General features: G+C 39.4%; 2 protein-coding genes and 2 long non-coding RNA genes across 7 annotated transcripts in view; 2 read left to right on the top strand and 2 right to left on the bottom strand.

The window, feature by feature from the left end:
• LOC124423914 overlaps window positions 1-18,765 on the top strand; it is a 53,721-nt gene that overhangs the window by 33,506 nt on the left and 1,450 nt on the right. For both annotated transcript variants that reach the window (XM_046962286.1, XM_046962287.1), the window contains one exon: window positions 26-3,291. In XM_046962286.1, the coding sequence (XP_046818242.1) occupies window positions 26-177 (152 nt within the window). In that variant the 3' untranslated portion in view covers window positions 178-3,291. The remainder of the gene's footprint in view (window positions 1-25; window positions 3,292-18,765) is intronic.
• Window positions 3,208-4,710, bottom strand: LOC124423918. Its single transcript, XR_006942194.1, has 4 exons — window positions 4,570-4,710; window positions 4,164-4,251; window positions 3,604-3,726; window positions 3,208-3,322 (listed from the first exon to the last, which is right to left on the bottom strand). It is a non-coding gene; the product is annotated as an uncharacterized LOC124423918 (long non-coding RNA).
• Window positions 4,646-15,446, top strand: LOC124423913 (ubiquitin carboxyl-terminal hydrolase 36-like). Of its 2 annotated transcripts, XM_046962284.1 has the most exons (3): window positions 4,646-4,880; window positions 5,408-5,565; window positions 10,299-15,446. In XM_046962284.1, the coding sequence occupies exon 3, from the start codon at window positions 11,392-11,394 to the stop codon at window positions 14,245-14,247; it is 2,856 nt and encodes a 951-aa protein (XP_046818240.1). In that variant the 5' UTR covers window positions 4,646-4,880; window positions 5,408-5,565; window positions 10,299-11,391; the 3' UTR covers window positions 14,248-15,446. The 2 variants fall into 2 exon arrangements, with proteins under 2 accessions (XP_046818240.1, XP_046818241.1); XM_046962285.1 differs by lacking the exon at window positions 5,408-5,565.
• On the bottom strand, window positions 6,155-10,291 carry LOC124423917. Of its 2 annotated transcripts, none has more exons than XR_006942193.1 (2): window positions 8,911-10,291; window positions 6,155-8,745 (listed from the first exon to the last, which is right to left on the bottom strand). It is a non-coding gene; the product is annotated as an uncharacterized LOC124423917 (long non-coding RNA). The 2 variants fall into 2 exon arrangements; XR_006942191.1 differs by having other exon boundaries at window positions 8,915-10,291.

Here is an 18,765-nt window from a genome sequence, read left to right as displayed (position 1 = left end):
CTTTTTCATTATTTTTTTTCTAAAGACAAAACCGTGACCATCGTAGAACCATGCCCGACAAAGACATCGGTACTCGCATTAGGAGTTACGTGTGCTCTTCTGGTTCTTATCTACATCTCTACGATCTTTTGCTACTATATGAAGAAATGGTTGTCACCGCGGAAGATGATGCCTTGAAAAGACTCGTTTCATACTTGCAAAAACGAATAGGACAAAAGACGAGTACGGGGAAATGTTTTTATACGATATACACATATACACAACACATAAGTACACTTTACCTTGCGGCAATAATATCATACACTATACGAATATCTCATACGCGTGAGAAGTATCACGATGCAAAATCGGCGATATTTGTCGAACGGGACAAAGAGAAAAAAAGAAAAAGGAAAAAAAAGAAAAAAAAAATACTGAAAAAAAGAATAAAAAAAAAAAAAAAAAGAAAAGAAGAAGAAGAAGAGAAAGGAGGACTCGTCGAACCTAATCGCTCTGTCTTAAAATTATTCACATATCATTGTTTCACCAACGATTTTGATACCTGCCGATGGCATATAAGAGATCCATACAAAATGTCATGAGGTCGTAGCACGCCGTAACACGCGCCGACCTCTTTCATCAATAATATTCAGTGACACTAATTATAGAATAATTTCGAAGTAACGTTCAACGTATCGGCTACCATTTTGCTCAATACGGTAGAGTCACAAGACGGGACCATTGTGCAACGTCTTAACGACTTTCGATCCTGTTGATGTGTTACTCAAGTACACTAATTTAAGAATCTATCCTTCCACATTCACATTCATGCTCGCGCATAAGCATAGTATCGTATACGTTCATATACGTATTTATTGATTTTAATTGATGAGCGATTAGATTCGATAAGAAAAAAAAAAAAAAAAAAAAAAAAGTATACTACTTATTTAAGAAAATTTTCTAAACAGAACTATCTCATATTTCTCTCTCCTCTCTTTCTTTCTCTCCCCCTCTCTCTCTCTCTCTCTCTCTCTCTCTCTTGTAGCTACTTCTGATCGGGTTGCAAGAAGATAATCTCGATCGACGTAAATTCGAAAAAGTTTTATGATATAAACGACGAATAACGATCGAATTTTTATTATTTTCCATAAGTGTCGACTTATAACCCGTATCAAGACTAGCGATATTTAAAGGTTCACGCTTCACTAACGTTTCTAACGATACAGATAGAATTAAGGTAGCGATTAAGCAAAGTATGCGAGCATAAGAGAAAAATAAGAAAGAAAGAGAGAAAGCACTGGTACATATGCGCGATCGATATTCTCGATTTCGTTCTTGACGCGACGTACGTTAGCAAACAGAACGACGATAATATCGTATACGTACGTTCTCAGAGTCGAAAGAAATACTCCTTCGTACAGTTTCATAGTTTTTGGTGGTGCGCATGGAAATTCCATTCCATTAATCGTATAAGATTTAACAACGTAACGTAAAGTTTATCTCATTAATAATAGAACAACTACAGTCTATTCACGATCATGCGAAATTTCGAAGAAAATTTTCCTCGCGAAGCGTCGATAATTCTTCGATCGAGTTCCGGTGCAATTATTTTTTCGAAATGTCGCACTGAAAGAAAAAAAAAAAAAGAAAAAAGAAAGAGAAAAGAAAAAAAAAAGAAAAAAAAAAGAAAGAAAGGAAAAAGAAAAGATTTAACTAACGTATGCTTGTGAATCGACTGAAGTGCAGCAAGACATTCGGTTAAGGTGCTTACTCTTTAGAGTTCGAGCTCTCTGCGCGTTGCCCTTATGATGAAATTTATCTGAATCACAAAAGTTAAACAAAAAGATCAATTTAATCGTCGAAATGATTTATTGTTATTTATTAATCGGTATATCTCTTTTTATTTCTACGATTTTGTTTATCGTTAGTGTAACAAAACGAATCAAGTGTGTATTACAAAAAAAAAAAAAGAAAACAAAAAAAAAAAGCACTCTAATTCAAGTGATTGATAACGAACGAGAAAAGAAAAATTTGCGTAAGGGCTATCGTACGAGAGCTAAAACAAATACAAAATGTATATATTACGACGTTTATTGTATTAAGCATTCAGAGAACAAAACACATTACTATCAATATCATATGCATTTGTACTCTATTTATAAATATAAATATATAAATATATATATGTGTATACACAATACGAAAATAGAATGAATGTCTTTTTATTATTAATTATAAGCGAGGATCAATGTCGGCGAGAACTTTTTTCCACGCAAGTCCATCAACAATACCGGTTCAGTAGCAACCTTTTCTTCCTTTCTCTCTCTCTCTCTCTCTCTCTCTCTCTCTCTCTCTCTCTCTCTCTCTCTCTCTCTCTCTCTCTCTCTCTCTCGCCTCCGTACTTTTTCCACCTACTTCAAATATTTTTCATTTCCATTCGATCGTTCGGTGCATAAATCGCTTGAAATAATTTATCGCACATTCGTACGTCACTGGTTGCTAAGAGCCAATTAGAAACGAAAAAAAAAAAAAAAAAGAAAAAAAAGAATAAAATATATCGCGATTATTGAAACTTATTACTCGTTAATATATGTATTTCTCGAAAATATACACGTGAGGAATTTTAACAATTTAAAAGGAAGATAAAAAAATTTTATTCTTTTCTTTTTCTTCTTCTTTTTTCGTTCAACGCTCTTAAGCGAAGCCAATAAAATTCATCGAAAATTCGAAATGTCAAGGGGTCGTTCTTTACCAATAAAAAATCTTTCAATTTACAACTATCGAAGAGGAAAGAGAAATATAAGTATATATAAGGTGGATCAATAATAATTATTGTCTCAAATATCTTTGATTACTTTAGATTTTATATAGAAAAAATCCTCAGGACAAGGTTACATTATTTCAATGAGCGAATTTAATGATGAGAAAAAGATTGCGAAAAAACAATTTGTTTATTAATATGTAACCAATTTTGAACGATTTATCTTTTGAACTATTCATCATGATTCATCATGAAACTTTTCTTAATATATCTTTTTTCTATTGCTTCTAACAGACGAGATATTCAATTGACTCTTAATTTATAATCATCCTATATATACATACATATGTATATACATGTATATATATATATATATACATTTATGTGTGTATGTATATTAGAATAAAATCGGCGAGCAGCCAATGATGAGTTCGAGCTTAAAGATCGGACCTGGTTGTTCAGTGTTTGCCATATGGCGGCTTACCGTAGACAAGTAAAGCGTTTGGCTTTACACGACAATAATAGCAAACATCAGTTGACACATCGGTGCGGTAAGAAAACATCACTTGACATTCTTTCGTCCTTTAAAAATAATACCGTTGACGTATGAAAAGAAAATGAAATCAAATTCCATATACTATCTTATACATATATCCCACATAAGTATGTTATAGATCTTATTGATCCACGAAAGCAAAAAAAAAAAAAAAAAGAAGAAAAAACAAAAAAACATTTATCGTAGCAACCGATTATAAAAATAAGAACGATATTTCCCTCGCTTACTTAAGCGTAAGATTCTTTTCTTTTCTCTTTTTTTTTTTTTTTTTTAATTTTTTTTCTTTTTTTTTTTTTTTTTTACATACTTTTTCCTTTTCTTTCGTATATAATCCCACCCAAGGGTGATATCACTCGAGATAGGGATATTCAATTAAATTCAATTTCTTCATTCGCTCGGCATTAATCCAATTCGATACAGCAGGATAAATCTTAAATCAGACATAAATCGCGTTATAATAACGATAGAGTAAACTTTAAGATCAATCGGATAACGAGGTTAATGAGCTTGACAGCGCTCGGAGTCATGGCAAATACCGAGATTATTTCATAGATATATATATATATATATATATAAGTACATATGTATGTATGCATATACGTATGTAAGTATTCGATCTGATCGTCGATACGAAAACATTTTGCAATATTAACGGAAGAAATGCATCATTTTAATGATATTTCGTTATTATCTCGTTATAATGTATATGTAAATCATGCCTGTTACATTTAAAACGGATGATTTTCTTCGTACGAAGAAACAAAAGAAAAAAATATCGTGATTTATGTTGTCTAAATTTAATTAAAAAAATAAATAAAATAAATAAAATAAATAAATAAATAAATAAATATGAAATTCAATACGCACTATCGTTCCTTTTCCTTCGAGGAAAGTCCAATTGAAGTATTGACGTGTGGACGAAGTTGATGACCTCGTTGATAACCTCGTTAAATCTCTGCGCCAGATTAATTAACGAGAATAGAAGAGATTATTACGTGACGCTCGAATTCAATATTATATATATATATATATATATATATATATATATATATTGAATATATATATACATATATATACATATATGTACATATATGTACATATATATTGAGGATATATATGTATATATATTTGTTCTCTTCCTATATCTATATTATTGGATTTTTTACATACATACATATATATATATATATAAAAGATCTATTAGAGATTTAATATCTATGGATAAAACAGAGAGAATGAAAGTAACATATACGTATATAAGATAGGTACGTACATTTTTATCGGCCGGTCGGTAAGGTCGGTAAAATCGAAGGCGCGCGCGCGCCACGCTGACGTTAACGTCGACATTCTGTTAGAAAATAAAACAAAAGGGAGGAACGCTGCTACCGTTCGTAGAGACAGAACGTCATATTCTTTAACGTGTGTCGTCTTCTTCGTATCGTGGAATTCTCCGTTCGTACTCGGAAGAAATCGAGGGAAGAGATGAAAGGTCCGGAATACGAAGTCTTCGCATCCTCATCGAAAACGTTCGCAAAACGCATGGCGGTCAGCCTCGATACGCCTTCGCCAATGATAAGATAAAAGGTTAGCTTGTATATGCATAAAATGTAGAAAAAGAATGATAGAGATAGAAAGAGAGAGAGAGAGAGAGAGAGAGAGAGAGAGAGAGAGAGAGAGAGAGAATCGAACGTAGGCGTCGTAGCGCGCACACTCTTCGTAATGCTGTATTTCACAATGATAAGACATTTATTATTATTATTATTATTATTATTATTATTATTATTATAATATTATTATTATTATTATTAATAATAGTATCAGTATTAGTATTTCATTATTATTATTATTATTATCATAATTATTATTATTATTATTAATATTATTATTATTATTAGTATTATTGTTATATTATTTCCAATGGTTCTTCCACGTGTTATCGCGGAAGAAGATGAAAGGGAAGAAGAAGATGAGCCGAACACACGTACGAGATCGTGCGTGAGTAATAAAAGAAGAGAAACGTTCTCTTAACGGAAAGGTTTCTTAAGCTCTCTCTTTCTCTCTCTCTCCCTCTCTCTTTCACTCTATTTCTCTCACTCACTCGGTGTGTTCAGGTATGCGCGAGTAGGCGCCATCGTGCGACCGCCCACGGAGAAGGTGTATTTCTGTGTTCGTACGTAGGCAAACGAGCGGTGCGGCCAAGTGTGACGCTTAACCTACGCGAACCACCCGATCAGGGACGCATCAAGGCTCTTTACGAAATTACGTATCGGTAATGTAGGAATGTTGGACGATAGACTATACGACGTTCTCTCTCTGTCTCTCTCTCTCTCTCTCTCTCTCTCTCTCTCTCTCTATCTATCTATCTATCTATCTATCTATCTATCTAAACGAATTCTAAATGTATTTGCGTTCCTCGTCTTTTTCTTCTACTATTCGTTACGAGACGAGATCTTAAAAGAGAAAGCAAGTCGATACGATAGAGAAGTCAGGTTGATCTTAATTGACCTTATGAAAATTTTATTATATCTATAAATAATATTATTACTGATACGTATGAAATAGAAATTGTGTTTAAATTTCACGGTCAAACTAATGATTGTCGATCGATAGTTTTGAATAGATCCTCGTAACGTTTCTTTTCTCTCTCTCTCTCTCTCTCTCTCTCTCTCTCTCTCTCTCTCTCTCTCTCTCTCTCTCTCTCTTATTTGCATACGAACATCGGTTAGTTTCTTTTCAGAGAAAGTCATCAAAATATCGTAGTATATGCCAGCTATGTACGTCACCCGGGCATTTCTCTTTCTTCGCGTCCATCGTGACTTGTAAACTATCCTTAAGCTTTTTTTTTTTTCTTTTTTCTATTTTTCTTTTTCCTCCTCCTTCCCCTCTAACTCTTTTCATTCTTTCCATATAAAACGACGAGATTTCCTTTAACGTAGCTTATTTATTATATCATTATGAGCTTGTTTATATCACGATATATAAATTTTCGTTAGAGATATATAATATGAACGATGCGTGCGTGCGTCCCTGGGTATAAGCGCGATTAGGTTCGACACCATACGCGCGCATACATACTTACTTGATTCATGAATGTGTGGGAAAATACGCACTACTACGCACGAATATTGTAAACGCGCCACACCGATAAACGTACGAACACAACGGAATATGCGAGACGCATATGTGTACGTGGTTGCACGTGTGGCGCTCTCCCAGTCGGCGGCGTGCACATAAATAAACTAAAGTATAAACTCGAGTTTGCGATTTGAAAGAGCAGCCAAGCAAAAACTCACTTTTCACCCTATCGAAAAGAAAATACGCGTACGATGCGTATTATCTTCTTTCGCAACTATCATATCTAATTATTGGATAAGTAAATGGAAACATTTAAGGAGAACATTCGAACGATCTACCATGTCGTTAACGAGAACATTGACTCTTTCTCTTTCTCTCTTTCTCTTCATTGAACGAATGGATTATTATTACTCTTATTAGTTTTATTAACTAGTTATCGAGCTAACAAGCTACTGATGTAATCTACCGAACGACATACGTACAATAACTGTACGGTACGTGCGGTTACGAAGGACAGACTCATCGTTTCTCGAGCAATGATTTTTTTTTGTTTTTTTTTTTTTTTCTTTTGTTTTTTTTCTTCAAAGGAAACTTGAGATAAGAAGTCTCGTATGAGCTGATAGCGGAGTCTTTTCAAAGTCCGGCGCAAAGAGCAACGCAAAGTTCGAGACTTCGTTAGAAAATTCATTTCAACTGAAACCAGAAATGCAAAAGCAGACAAACGAGTAAGCACAGAAGCCTGTCGTAAAATTCAGAAAGAACTGCGATCTGAGACAAAATTCAATTCATCACCGCCATCGTCCTCTCTTATGTTAACAAAGCGGTACGTCTCTTTCTGACGGCCAATCGGTCTCGTCTTCTCAAGAACTTTTACGAACCTTGACTATGTACCCTCTGTCCTTTCTCGTACAATGTGTTACGGGACAGCCGAAACACCAACGTGTTCTCTTTCAAAGGACTTCGACTTTGGTACTATAAAAGAAGATTCCCGTATTGAAGGTGCCAAAAAGTTAAACAATGTGTGTTCGGTTCTTTGGACTTCATTGGAAGGTGTATAAGTATATGTGTACGTATGCTGGAAGAAAAAGGAAAGCAATGGGAACGAGACGAATAGAATGAGTAGGAGGAAGAAAGAAAAAGAGAAAAAGAGAGAGAGAGAGAGAGAGAGAGAGAAAGAGAGGGAATGGTCGGCGTACATCATTTGGGCGCCGAGAAGTCTGGCGCGACCAGGGCAGGCCAGAGGCACGTCTCTGGTTACGCGACCATTTGGGGCGCCAACTCTTGTATGGAGGGGAAAGCAAAAGGCATCGGAAGATCGTCGACGGGACCGTAGAATGGCGAAGGAAGGAAAAAGAGAGAGGGGTAGGGGCCCCCTTAGGCACATTCCAGCGGGACGCGAGTTTTCAAACATGGCTACCCGCGTGAATGTAGGTCCACGACCGATCCTACGATACGCAGAGAGCGGAGTTCTCTCTCTCCCTCTCTCTCTCTTTCCTTCTCATCCATCCCCGGACTCTCTTCTCCGCTCTACGAGCACGATTCGCTTTGCCCTTCCCGCGACTAGCAGCACACATACCGGAACCCCCCCCTCCTCCTCCACCTCCTGCTGCCACAGCCTGTACCCCTGCCCCTTTCCTCCTTTCACCCGTCGATCTCCTCTCTCCCTCGCACAAACCCGGCCGACCGGGCCGACCGAGCTGGCGACACCCTGTCTGGCAAGACCGGCCGACGACGGACAAAGGAGGGGGAGCTCTGCCTGCTGCCTGCCACGTTGCCACATCTCTTTCCTTGGGCTGTGCCTACCTTCTCGATCCCAAGGACAAATCCGACGAGCCGTGCCAGCCGTCGTGGCGCGCTAGGCGACTGCCGGTCTGACTTAGCTGCTGCTGCTGCTGCTGCTGCTGCTGCTGCTGTTGCTGCTGTCGCTGCCGTTGCTGCTGCGCCACGTCCGTCGCATCAATCTACTCTTTCTCTCTCGCTCTCTATCTCCTTCCTTTCTCTATCTATCCTTTCTCTTCGTTCAACAACTCTATTATTTAACAGGATTTAGATTACACTTTACATGAGAACGAAAAATGCATCAAGTAAAAAATAAGAAAGCATTCTTTCCGCGATATCTATCCGATTATCCGAAATGATGATGAAATTCTCCGCGGCGCGTGAAAAGATCGTAATCACCGCTCGAGAATCCGATCGCCGAATGCCAAAACGATGAGTCGTTGCGGTACGAAGGTCGGATCGAACGGCGAAGCAGGTGTGTTCCTCTCTCTCATGGCCGTCGATCGGAAGGCCGGAAGCCTTCGGAGAGCCTGACTCCGATCTAACCGTCAAAATTCTTGGAAGACGACAAGGCTACTTTTCTGTTGGGAATTACCTAGGAGGATATCGGCGATTCTGTACTCAAAAGCTGGTGACGCGAATCGTGGAAATTTACGACACCCGTCCCTTTTCTTTATCTCTCTCTTTTGTTTCTCACTTTCTCTATCTCTACCTCTCTCTCTCTCTCTCTCTCTCTCTACCTACCTATCTATCTACCTACCTACCTCTACCTCCCTCTCTCTTCTCTCCGTCCATTCCAAGTCACGTCGATCGCTAGCTAGCTAGCTAGCTAGCCAGCCAGCTCCGTTCGTTCGTTCGTCCGTCGTGTCCTCTTGTCGCTTCTCTCTTTCGTCGAAGAAGTATGTATACGTGCCAACGCGCAGCTTGCGTCATCGCCTCGCGAGTTGGCCTACGCGCAAGACGTAGAGAAGCATGGCAACCGCGCGGACGCGTAGCTAAACGTATTAACCGTCGACTCCATGCCACAAAAACAACATGATCTCATTTCGCGGCGCATACGCCGAGAAATCCGTGTTTCATGCGAGCATTTCGTGATCTCTCTCTCTCTCTCTCCACCCCCTCCCTCCCTCCCTCCCTCCCTCTCTTCCTCTGGTATCCTGATTTCCAAGAAGTCCCGCAATTTCCACCGACTAAAGGTTACCTCTCTATTGTAAAGAGAATGAAATAACGAAAGAAACTCGTCTTACGTACCATCGTAAAATTGGTAAACCTAACGGTAAGACGAAAAAATGACGGTGACATCAATAGAAAGACAATACGGATTCCATTGACCTACCAACTTAATAATAGGGACAACTTTTACCTTAATGACTCTACCATTGCTTGGTAAGCCTAGACGGTCATGGGCATTTTCCTGGAAGGCAAAATCTCCCCTTCCCTCCTTTTGACCATCACCTCTCTTCGCTAATACCTCTTCCACTTCTGTTTACCACCACCTCCTTTATGTACGTAAAGCAAAGCTTTCCCATTCCACTCTCGTAGCGCTGAGATCGATGTATGTTCTTTATTATCATTTTCTCAATATCCATCGTCCGTAGATCTCCCGGCGGAAGTTAAACTTAAAGAAAGAAAAAAAGAGGAAGTACCGTACGTGAAGAAGAATCAATTTCAACTTTTTCTATCCAATGCACGTATACTATTTACTTTCAACTCCTCTTGTCACGATACCTCCTACGTCATCGTTATATCATCCAACTAATGAACGAATGAGTTTGCGCCTGCCTGGTTAGCCTATCTTATTCTCACGATTCCAAAAGAGACTCGTTCTTATTAGGCTCTTTTATGAATCCAATTCTCTACCAGGGTAGATGGTTGACTTAGAAACATGAAGGGTATACATACGGCGATGCAAGTGTGCTAATTTTATCCAAAATGCATCGTTCCTTGAAACGGTTCCCCCTTTCTCGGTCCGCTTCTCTGTGAAGGAGGGCGAAAATTCAGGTAGTGTGATAAACAAAAGAAAGACAGAGAGATCAGAAAGAGGAGGGGAGAGGGAGAGAAAGAGAGAGAGAGAGAGAGAGAGAGAGAGAGAGAGAGAGAGAGAGAGAGAGATTAGAACGTGAAACGTATGAAAACGTAGACTGGTAGTTCGTTTGTAGAAGGACGGAGGTTGAAAGGAGAGAAAGGCCCGCAAAAATGAAGGCTCCGCGCTGGCTGCCGTGCACCGGGAGAGCGACGGCGGCGGCAACGGCGGCGGTGGCGGTGGTGGCGGCGGCGGCGGCGGCGGCGGCGGCGGTGGTGGCGGCGGTGGCGGACGGCTGGACGAAAGCGCGGCAGACAACATGGCGCCGGGTAAGCGTCGTCACGCCGCTGTGACGTTTCCCGCGCGCGTCATCGACGGAAGCGGGCCTGCAATATGGCGGAGCTTTACAGAGCGAGGTGCGAACGGCCGAGACGGTAGAGGGGACGGCGGGTGGGGCGCCTACGCTCCTGCTGATCCGGAGTGCGAGTAAGAAAAAGAGAGGGAAAAAGGGAGGAAGAGAGAGAGAGACAGGCGGACAATGTTATGTATGAGTAGGATGTATGTATGTGTGTATAAGAGAAAGAGAGTGAGAGAGAATCGGTAGCACACATACAACTGTAATACACAGAGAAGAGAAAGAAGAACGGCGGACGGTGGACGACGTTGTTGGTGGACCAGCCAGCCGGCCGCGCTCGTTCGAGAAGAACCGAGTTAAGTCCAGACGAACGGAGGGGGTACAGCTAAGAGAAGAGGCGGAGAGAGGAGGAGAGACAAAGCGAAACGGAGAGAGCGCCGGTGTCGCATTCTGACCAACAGCGGTGGGGGATATAGTCGAAGTGAGAAAGAAAGAGATAGATAGAGGGAGATCAAAAGGAAGGGGAAAAGAGCGTTTCGGTGGGAAGCGGCTACGGTTCTCGGACGTGTAGAGGGGATGAAAATTAGTTACGGCATCTACCAAGACCTAAAAGGAACTCCGTACTCCGTGCGGTCAGACCACTTCGTGCGATGTTACGCGTCGAGGTACCCCCGTGCATCGTCGTCGTCGTTGTCGTTTTTGTTGCCGTCGTTGTTGATAGTGCCTATAGTGTTTCACCCTCGTGAACGTACCACGTCCTATCATTGTGTTAAAAAAGAAACGTGTGATTATTCGTCGACACGCCGTCGACTCATCGTGAACGACGTGCGAGATAGTTGTCCGTTAGGTGCCTGTCTCGCGTCATGGCCCGTGGCAGTAGTGAGTTACTTCCAGAAGGAACTACAGTTAATATGGTGCATCGCAAACAACAACGATCACTTCACCATCATCATCAACAGCAACAGCAGCAGCAGCAGCAGCAGCAGCAACCGCAGCAACAATTGCAACAACAGAACGTACGGAAGTCGGTAGCCGTGATGGGCAGCAGACGTATATTCGCGCCGTCCTTCAAGCTCAAGGTTCTCGATTCTTATAGGAATGACATCGATTGTCGTGGTAATCAACGTGCGACAGCTAGAAAGTATGGAATACATCGTCGACAGATACAAAAGTGGCTGCAGTGTGAAGACAATTTGAGGAACAGTTGCGCTGAAACGAGTAATTCAAACTCGATAGTGTCGACGTCTTCACCGTCATTATCTTCCCCCTCATCATCGTCGTCGTTGTCGTCATCATCGTCGTCGTCGTCATCGTCGTCGTCGTCGTCGTCGTCATCGTCGTCATTGTCGTCGTTGTCGCCGTCGTCGTCATCGTCATTGTCGTCATCGCCGTCGTCGTCGTCGTCGCCGACTTCAACGACAACGGTGATCTCGAAGCACGAGGTGACGTTGTCGACGTCGGAAGGGGTTACGATGCCCGGCGTGACTCCAGCGGTGCCGACGCCGGCCTTGAACCTCGGTCTCGCCAGACTGCACGGCGACGAGTCGGCCGTCCGGCCCGCCCCACCTCCTCTTCCGCCACGTTCTTCTCTGACTCGAGATTCGCCCTCGTCACCGCGGTACGCGCATCCGTCCTCCGAAATCATTTTACCAGCTACGACGACCACAACGACGATGACGATCGTCGGTGGGTACGTTCCACGTGATCAACACCAACATCCGCGATGTCACGCAGAAATCGAGAATGGAGCAATGCAGCAAGTTTCCTCGTTGATTGAACGCGAAAGGAGCTATTACGATTGGAATAACGTCGAAGAACAACGTAAGCGTGATCTCGAAAGTACTCATTACGATGTCGATAGCGAGACAAAGATATACGAAACGTTGACGTCGTGTTTCCGACCATCTCGTCGAGATCTCCCGTATCCACCGATCGAGGTCGGTGCGTTAACGATTACTACTACTACTAATACTACTCTTGGTAATGCCGACTCATCCTCGATGGACGGAAATGCTTACGGCAGAGCTTTAACGCCGTCAATGATAAAGACAGAACGAGCTAGTCCAGACTCCGTGGCGACTCCGTGCACGCGAAGTCTCCCTCTCTCTCCTCAACAGGTTCCGCGAGGAGGTGCTAACGATTGCTGCGCTGGAAATTCCACGTCTACCGTTCTTTTTAATACTCGAGAATCTTTGAATTCGGAAAAGTTTTTCAATACAGTTGGAAGAAGAGATATCTCGGCTGTTCTCGAAGAAGAACTGAACGAAGAGGAGAAACGAAAAAGGCTCTTCTGTGGCGTTAAAGTTAAAAAGGAAGAGATAGACGAGGAGGAAATAGAATCAAGATTAAACGAGGAGGAAGATGGCGTATCCTCCTGCGTGGATTCTCATCCCGCTCGGCGTAGTTCATTTCACGTCGACTCTAGAAGTCCCGAGGACGATCAAGAGGGCACCTATTCCGAGCCTGGAAGTAGTTCGGCAAGATCAAGCAGCGGAAGTTGCTCGGATAGTGAGATGGACAGTCTCGTCGAATGTTGCCCTTCGAACGAGGCCAGAACTTCCTCAAACGATCTGGGCCGCAGGAGATCGTTCTCTCTGCGCTTTAAACTGGACGTACTCGATGCTTTCCATCGGGACATTGGTGTAGCAGGAAATCAACGTGCCACTGCGAGGAAGTTTGGTATAAATCGTCGCCAGGTACAAAAGTGGCTTGGCCAGGAGAGCGAATTAAGAGGCGAAATTGCATTAAGGGGTAATGCTCGACAACGACTAGGGCCGAGCCAAGATCAAACGGTTATTTCCGTGGACACACCAGTCGATCTAAGAACTACCAATTACCTCGCTTCGTCTGCCACCGAAGAGGAATGCGTCGACGTTGAATACATTGAACGATCTCCACCACCTCAAGTCCCGCAGAGTCAACAGTTATATTGCTGCGATTTGGCTACTTCTCCAACACAACTTTTTTCTTATTATAACAATCGTTTAGTCGATTTATCGCCTGAGCCCACATTAGAATCCTCGAGGATCTGTGGATATCCGTGTTGCGTGGATACATCAAATTCCTCTTGTTATCAAGAATTACGCTCCTCCAGAGGGTCCTCCTACGCAGACTCTTTAACCGGACCATCATCCTACTGCTACTCATCACCACGAGAATACAGCGAGACCTCAGCCGAAGAATCGCCAACGAAACGACGACGATGTACGGCTACGTTATCCTGCTGCTACGACGAGTTTTCTTCCTCGCCAAAGCGACTTCGACTGGACGCAGACGAAACGCCGCCGCAGGAGACGCCACTCTGTCTGGTCAAACCGAAAAGATTTCGCGATGTTTCTCCGTCACTCTCCGTAGAACCAGTCACGAGTACTGTTCCAACTCCTCCGGCCCCGCAACCACCACCACCACCAACATCCAACAGTAAAGATGCCATACTCTTCAAGCCTTACTTAGACAATCCTATAAGTAAACCTAACAAGGAGAATGGCGTTTATCGCGATCTCTCGCCTCTTGAAAGTCAGAATCTTCTTAACCACGACAATAACAACTGCCAGAGTATATGCAATCTGAACGAGGACCGAGGTGGGCACGACTATGCTCTTGAACTAAATCTTAAAGTACCGTTGTCTTGGAGGAATCAGCCTAGTACATTGTACACCGACTTCCAACCGATTAGGAGCGCGTTCATTAGGTATCCGGCTAGTCCGCACTACATTTAGCCCCTCGTGACCATTCGCATCTTCATCTTCGTTTATTTCTTTCTAGTTTTCTTTTTCTTTTCCTTTTGACAAATGTTTCCAATATAAATTTTATCTATTTACGAAGAATAGTACAGGTGTATGGGACGTGCAACGATTTCGTAATAATAGTCATTATAGATACATATATATCATAATACATATATAACGGAAAAAAGCTCAATTTTCGATAGGGCTATAATATTTTGTCGATCAACGAATAATAATATCAAGGTAAAAAGGGAAAGAGGTCCATTAAATGATGAAGGATCAATCTGTACGTGATCTACGACACGTAGACCGACACCGAACGAACGTTCTTATCTTTTCCGCGGATCGACAGCCACCTCGTAGTCGCGATAAGAACGTAATCAGCCATTGGTCGAGAGTAAGGATCGAGTCTTTCGAGTTCTTCTTCTTAATATCTCTTCCTCTTTCCCTCCACTATCACCTCCGACTTTTTTGACGCCGAACAAGCCAGCTAACTTTTCCGAGATTAAAACCTGGTAATTATCAGCTAGGCCGTTTAGAGGTCGAGTACTCATGCTATAATTATGGAATTATGTCAGCTGCCCACGTGATCGTCACAAGATAAGGAGAAATTTTGGAGAGGAAATATGCGCAAGAGAGACAGTGAGAGAGAGAGAGAAAGAGACAGAGAGAAAGAGAGAAGGAGGGAGAGAGATAGAGAGATAGAGAGATAGAGATAGTAATAGTGATAGAGATAGATAGAGACAATTCTCGGCTTTAGCGAAGATATTTTTGTACGAGAAAGTGGAGGTAAAGAAATTAAAAAAAAAAAAAAAAAAAAGAAAAAGAAAAAAAAGAAAAAAATAGAAGAAGAAGAAAAAAGCAACGAAAAAGAAAAAGAGAATAGAAAGAACGATTGGCGTGCGAAGAAAATGGCCGAGAATTAGGATTTGTCGTAGCAGCAATAGCGCAGCCATTGCTTCCGTTCGTAAGAAAAATCACTCTGCGTGCCTTTCCTTTCCCTTTCTTTCCTTCTTTTTTTTTTTTCTTTTTTTCGTTCGTTTTTTTCCTTCTTCCTTTTATTTTTTTTAATCATCGATTTAACTTTGAGCATAGAGAAACATTTTTCGCGTGCGTGTTGTGTGTGCGTATGTGTATATGCAAGTTTTAATGCACCCACACACACACACACACACACACACACACACACAGACAAGGAAAATTATATGTACCTATGTTATAATATGTATATTAGATTGAGGAGCATATATAAACATATATATTTTATACTATGAATCTGTAAAAAAAAAAAAAGGAAGAAACGTATATGTATATGTATAGGAGAAATTTTCTTCATCGTGCTCGCGTCATTTTCTTTTTTTCTTTTTTTTTTCTTTTCGTTTTCTTTTCTTTTCTTTTCTTTTTTTTTTTTTTTTTTTTTTTTTCATTTACTTGCATTATCACAATTGGATTATCTCGTCGCGAATTATCTACAAAAGCAAAATACGAAACGAGTTAATCGTAATGATGATTTACACATGTAAATAAGTATAGTATAATAATATTAAAAAAAAAAAACAAAAAAAAAATAAAAAAAAAATAAAAAAAAACAAAAAACAAAATCACACAAAAAATATGTAAAAGTCGCGTGCCTTAAATAGTAGTCAATCGTTAAGAAGGAATTAAAATTTGTCGACGTATATGTACCTCACATATGAAATCGTTGGTGGAGCTGAAAAATGCTATGGATAAAGAGAAAAAAAAAAAAGAAGAAATTTCGAAATAAGGCGAGACTATATACAGAGTATTTTTGATTTTAGATGATTACGACGAGGAAAGCTTTAATAGATTTACGTAAAGAAAAGAATTGAAAATAATATTGAGTGACATTTTTTTCCCTTGTTAGGCTTCATTCAGGAATAAATCGATGAAGAAGATTCGTCGAGTAGGAGACACGCCGTACACGCTTGATTATATTTTTTAAAATTAGTAAACAATAACAATAACAAAATCATTGTCATTCCCAATCATTTTTATGTCAATAAACAAAAATGACAAACAAATTTCTTTGACAGAAAAAGATTCCATTATTTCATTTTTCATTTTTCCTTTATCATCTAATTTTATTAATCCGAACATCAATATGCAGATAGATACGACAATGATATCTGTTAGACATATGTATATATAAATATATATATATATATATATACATGAGATATACGTGTGTAAGCATAGAAAGATCCTTATTACTGATTTTCGCCATTGAAATTATGCCAACTATAAATATAACATATTGTATTATATTATATATCGGAAATGAAACCTCGGATGGAAAAAAAGAAAAAAAAAAAAAAAGAAAAAAAAAAAAGAAAATGTCACTACATTTTCGATTTATTTCCTCGTAATAGATTTACACCCTCTATCCAATTGTATTACCAAATCGAAAATACACTCTGTATATTTTATATGTATAGTTGCTTATGTTACAACACGATATATATATATATATATATATATCCGTGTTATGATGAGCAAGGAGAACTCTTTGGAATTTTCTATGCGAATATGCGAACGATACTATAATTAGAATAGAACTATTATCGACATTAGAGACAATTGGTAAAAGAGTGAGAGAGATACAGAAGAGGATACGTTTACTTAGTCATGCATATATACATATATAAGGAAATCTATTTAAAAAAGAAATTATGAAGTTAATTTTTCTTCCTCTCTCTCTCTCTCTCTCTCTCTCTCTCTCTCTCTCTCTCTCTCTCTCTATCTCTATCTCTATATATATATCTCTTTCTCTTTTTGTCTTCTTTTTTGTTAACGACTATTACAAGTGTCCTTGCAATACGGAAATCGATAGCTCGACATCCACAATCCAACAATCGTACCGATAAGCGCAACATTTTTCTTTATTTTTTTGTTTGTTTTTGTTTTTTCTTTCTTTTTGTTTATTTTCTTTTTTTTTTTCTTTGTTCTGAATCTTCGATTAAATATCTTTATCGTCATCGGCCGAAGAAAGCAATAAATATGATTCACGTTTTGATGCAATTGAAAAACTCGCGAAACTTCTTAAAACAAATCACTAAACGCAATTGTTTATCACACCTTTGCGATATTATGATTGGATAGAGATAACCTTTTCCTTTTCTTTTCTTTCCTTTTTTTTCTTTTTTTTTTTTTTTTTTGTAATACACGACTCTCTCTCCTACATCTCTCTTTTCTTTGTCAATGAAACTTCAAATAAAAAACGAGAGAAAAAAAAGAACAAAATTGTTGAGATCACGAAAATATCGTTCGACTATTCGTCGCGACGTGACGATGATAATAATAATAATAACAACAACAACAACAACAACAATAATAATAATAATAATAATAATAAAAACAATGGAAAAGTCTCGCCTTAGACTCGCCTAAAGAAAGATAAAAAAAAAGAAAAAAAAGAAAAAGAAAAAATAGGTGCCGACGAAGGGTGGCAACGTACAATAAAGTCTTAGAGTAATCATGAGCCATAATGAATTACATAATGCCATAACGTTTTACATAATAAATATATATATGTATATATATATATATATACATATTTAACATATTAAATATATATGTTTATATATATTTTATATATAACAATATATATAAAATATATATAAACATATATATATTTAATATATATATACATATATATATATAAAGTTCAACGAGATCGATTGGAAAGGTACGTGTGCCTGCTTGATAGAACGAAAGAAAGAAAGAATTAGAGATAGGAGTTTAAAAAGAATGAGAGATAGAGAAAGAAATCCGTTAACTCTCTTACATATATGTATATGTGCGTGTCTGTTTGTGTGTTTCTAGATCGAATATATGCGTTTATGCGTTTGAGTGTGTGTTCGAGCAGCCCACAAGAGTCTATTAACGAGGCATAAGGCGTATATAAGCAATATTTTTAAGTGCATAAACGGAGGTTCCGTGGGCGAGCCCCCGCTCTTTAGGGTCGTACGTCGTCGCGAGGATTCCGCTCCTGTCTTGAGCGCACAAAAAATCGTACGATTGTATGCTCGATCGGTAGCAACGAGTGAGATAATAGCGAAAGTAGTATATATTTCTTTTTTCTGTTTCTCTTTCATATATATATATATATATATATATATATATATATATATATATATATATATGTATGTATGTATGTGTGTGTGTGTGTATGCGCGATTAAAATGAACACAAAATCTATTTTAATAAAACGTGAAAACTTATCAATCGTTCAAAAGGGGGAGTGTCTCTCGATCATCAGTGCCTTATCGCTTTTAACTCGTCTTGAGAAAGAATCGAACGAAAGTTATTACAATGGAAATTGTCGGAATTAATGTATATTCATAATATTATGTATATATATATATATATATATATAAATTGTCCCTGTTACAGGAAATACAGCAAAAAGTATATTAGACGGTAAAGGTTTTCCCCTATTCCTTTGTCTCGTGTTGTATTCCACGTATTTACGTTCGCTCGATAATTTCG

This window comes from Vespa crabro, chromosome 4 (genome assembly GCF_910589235.1).
Source record: "Vespa crabro chromosome 4, iyVesCrab1.2, whole genome shotgun sequence".
Lineage (NCBI taxonomy): Eukaryota > Metazoa > Arthropoda > Insecta > Hymenoptera > Vespidae > Vespa > Vespa crabro.
Note: the sequence above shows the minus strand (reverse complement) of the source record. Positions and strands in the feature narration are given on the sequence as shown.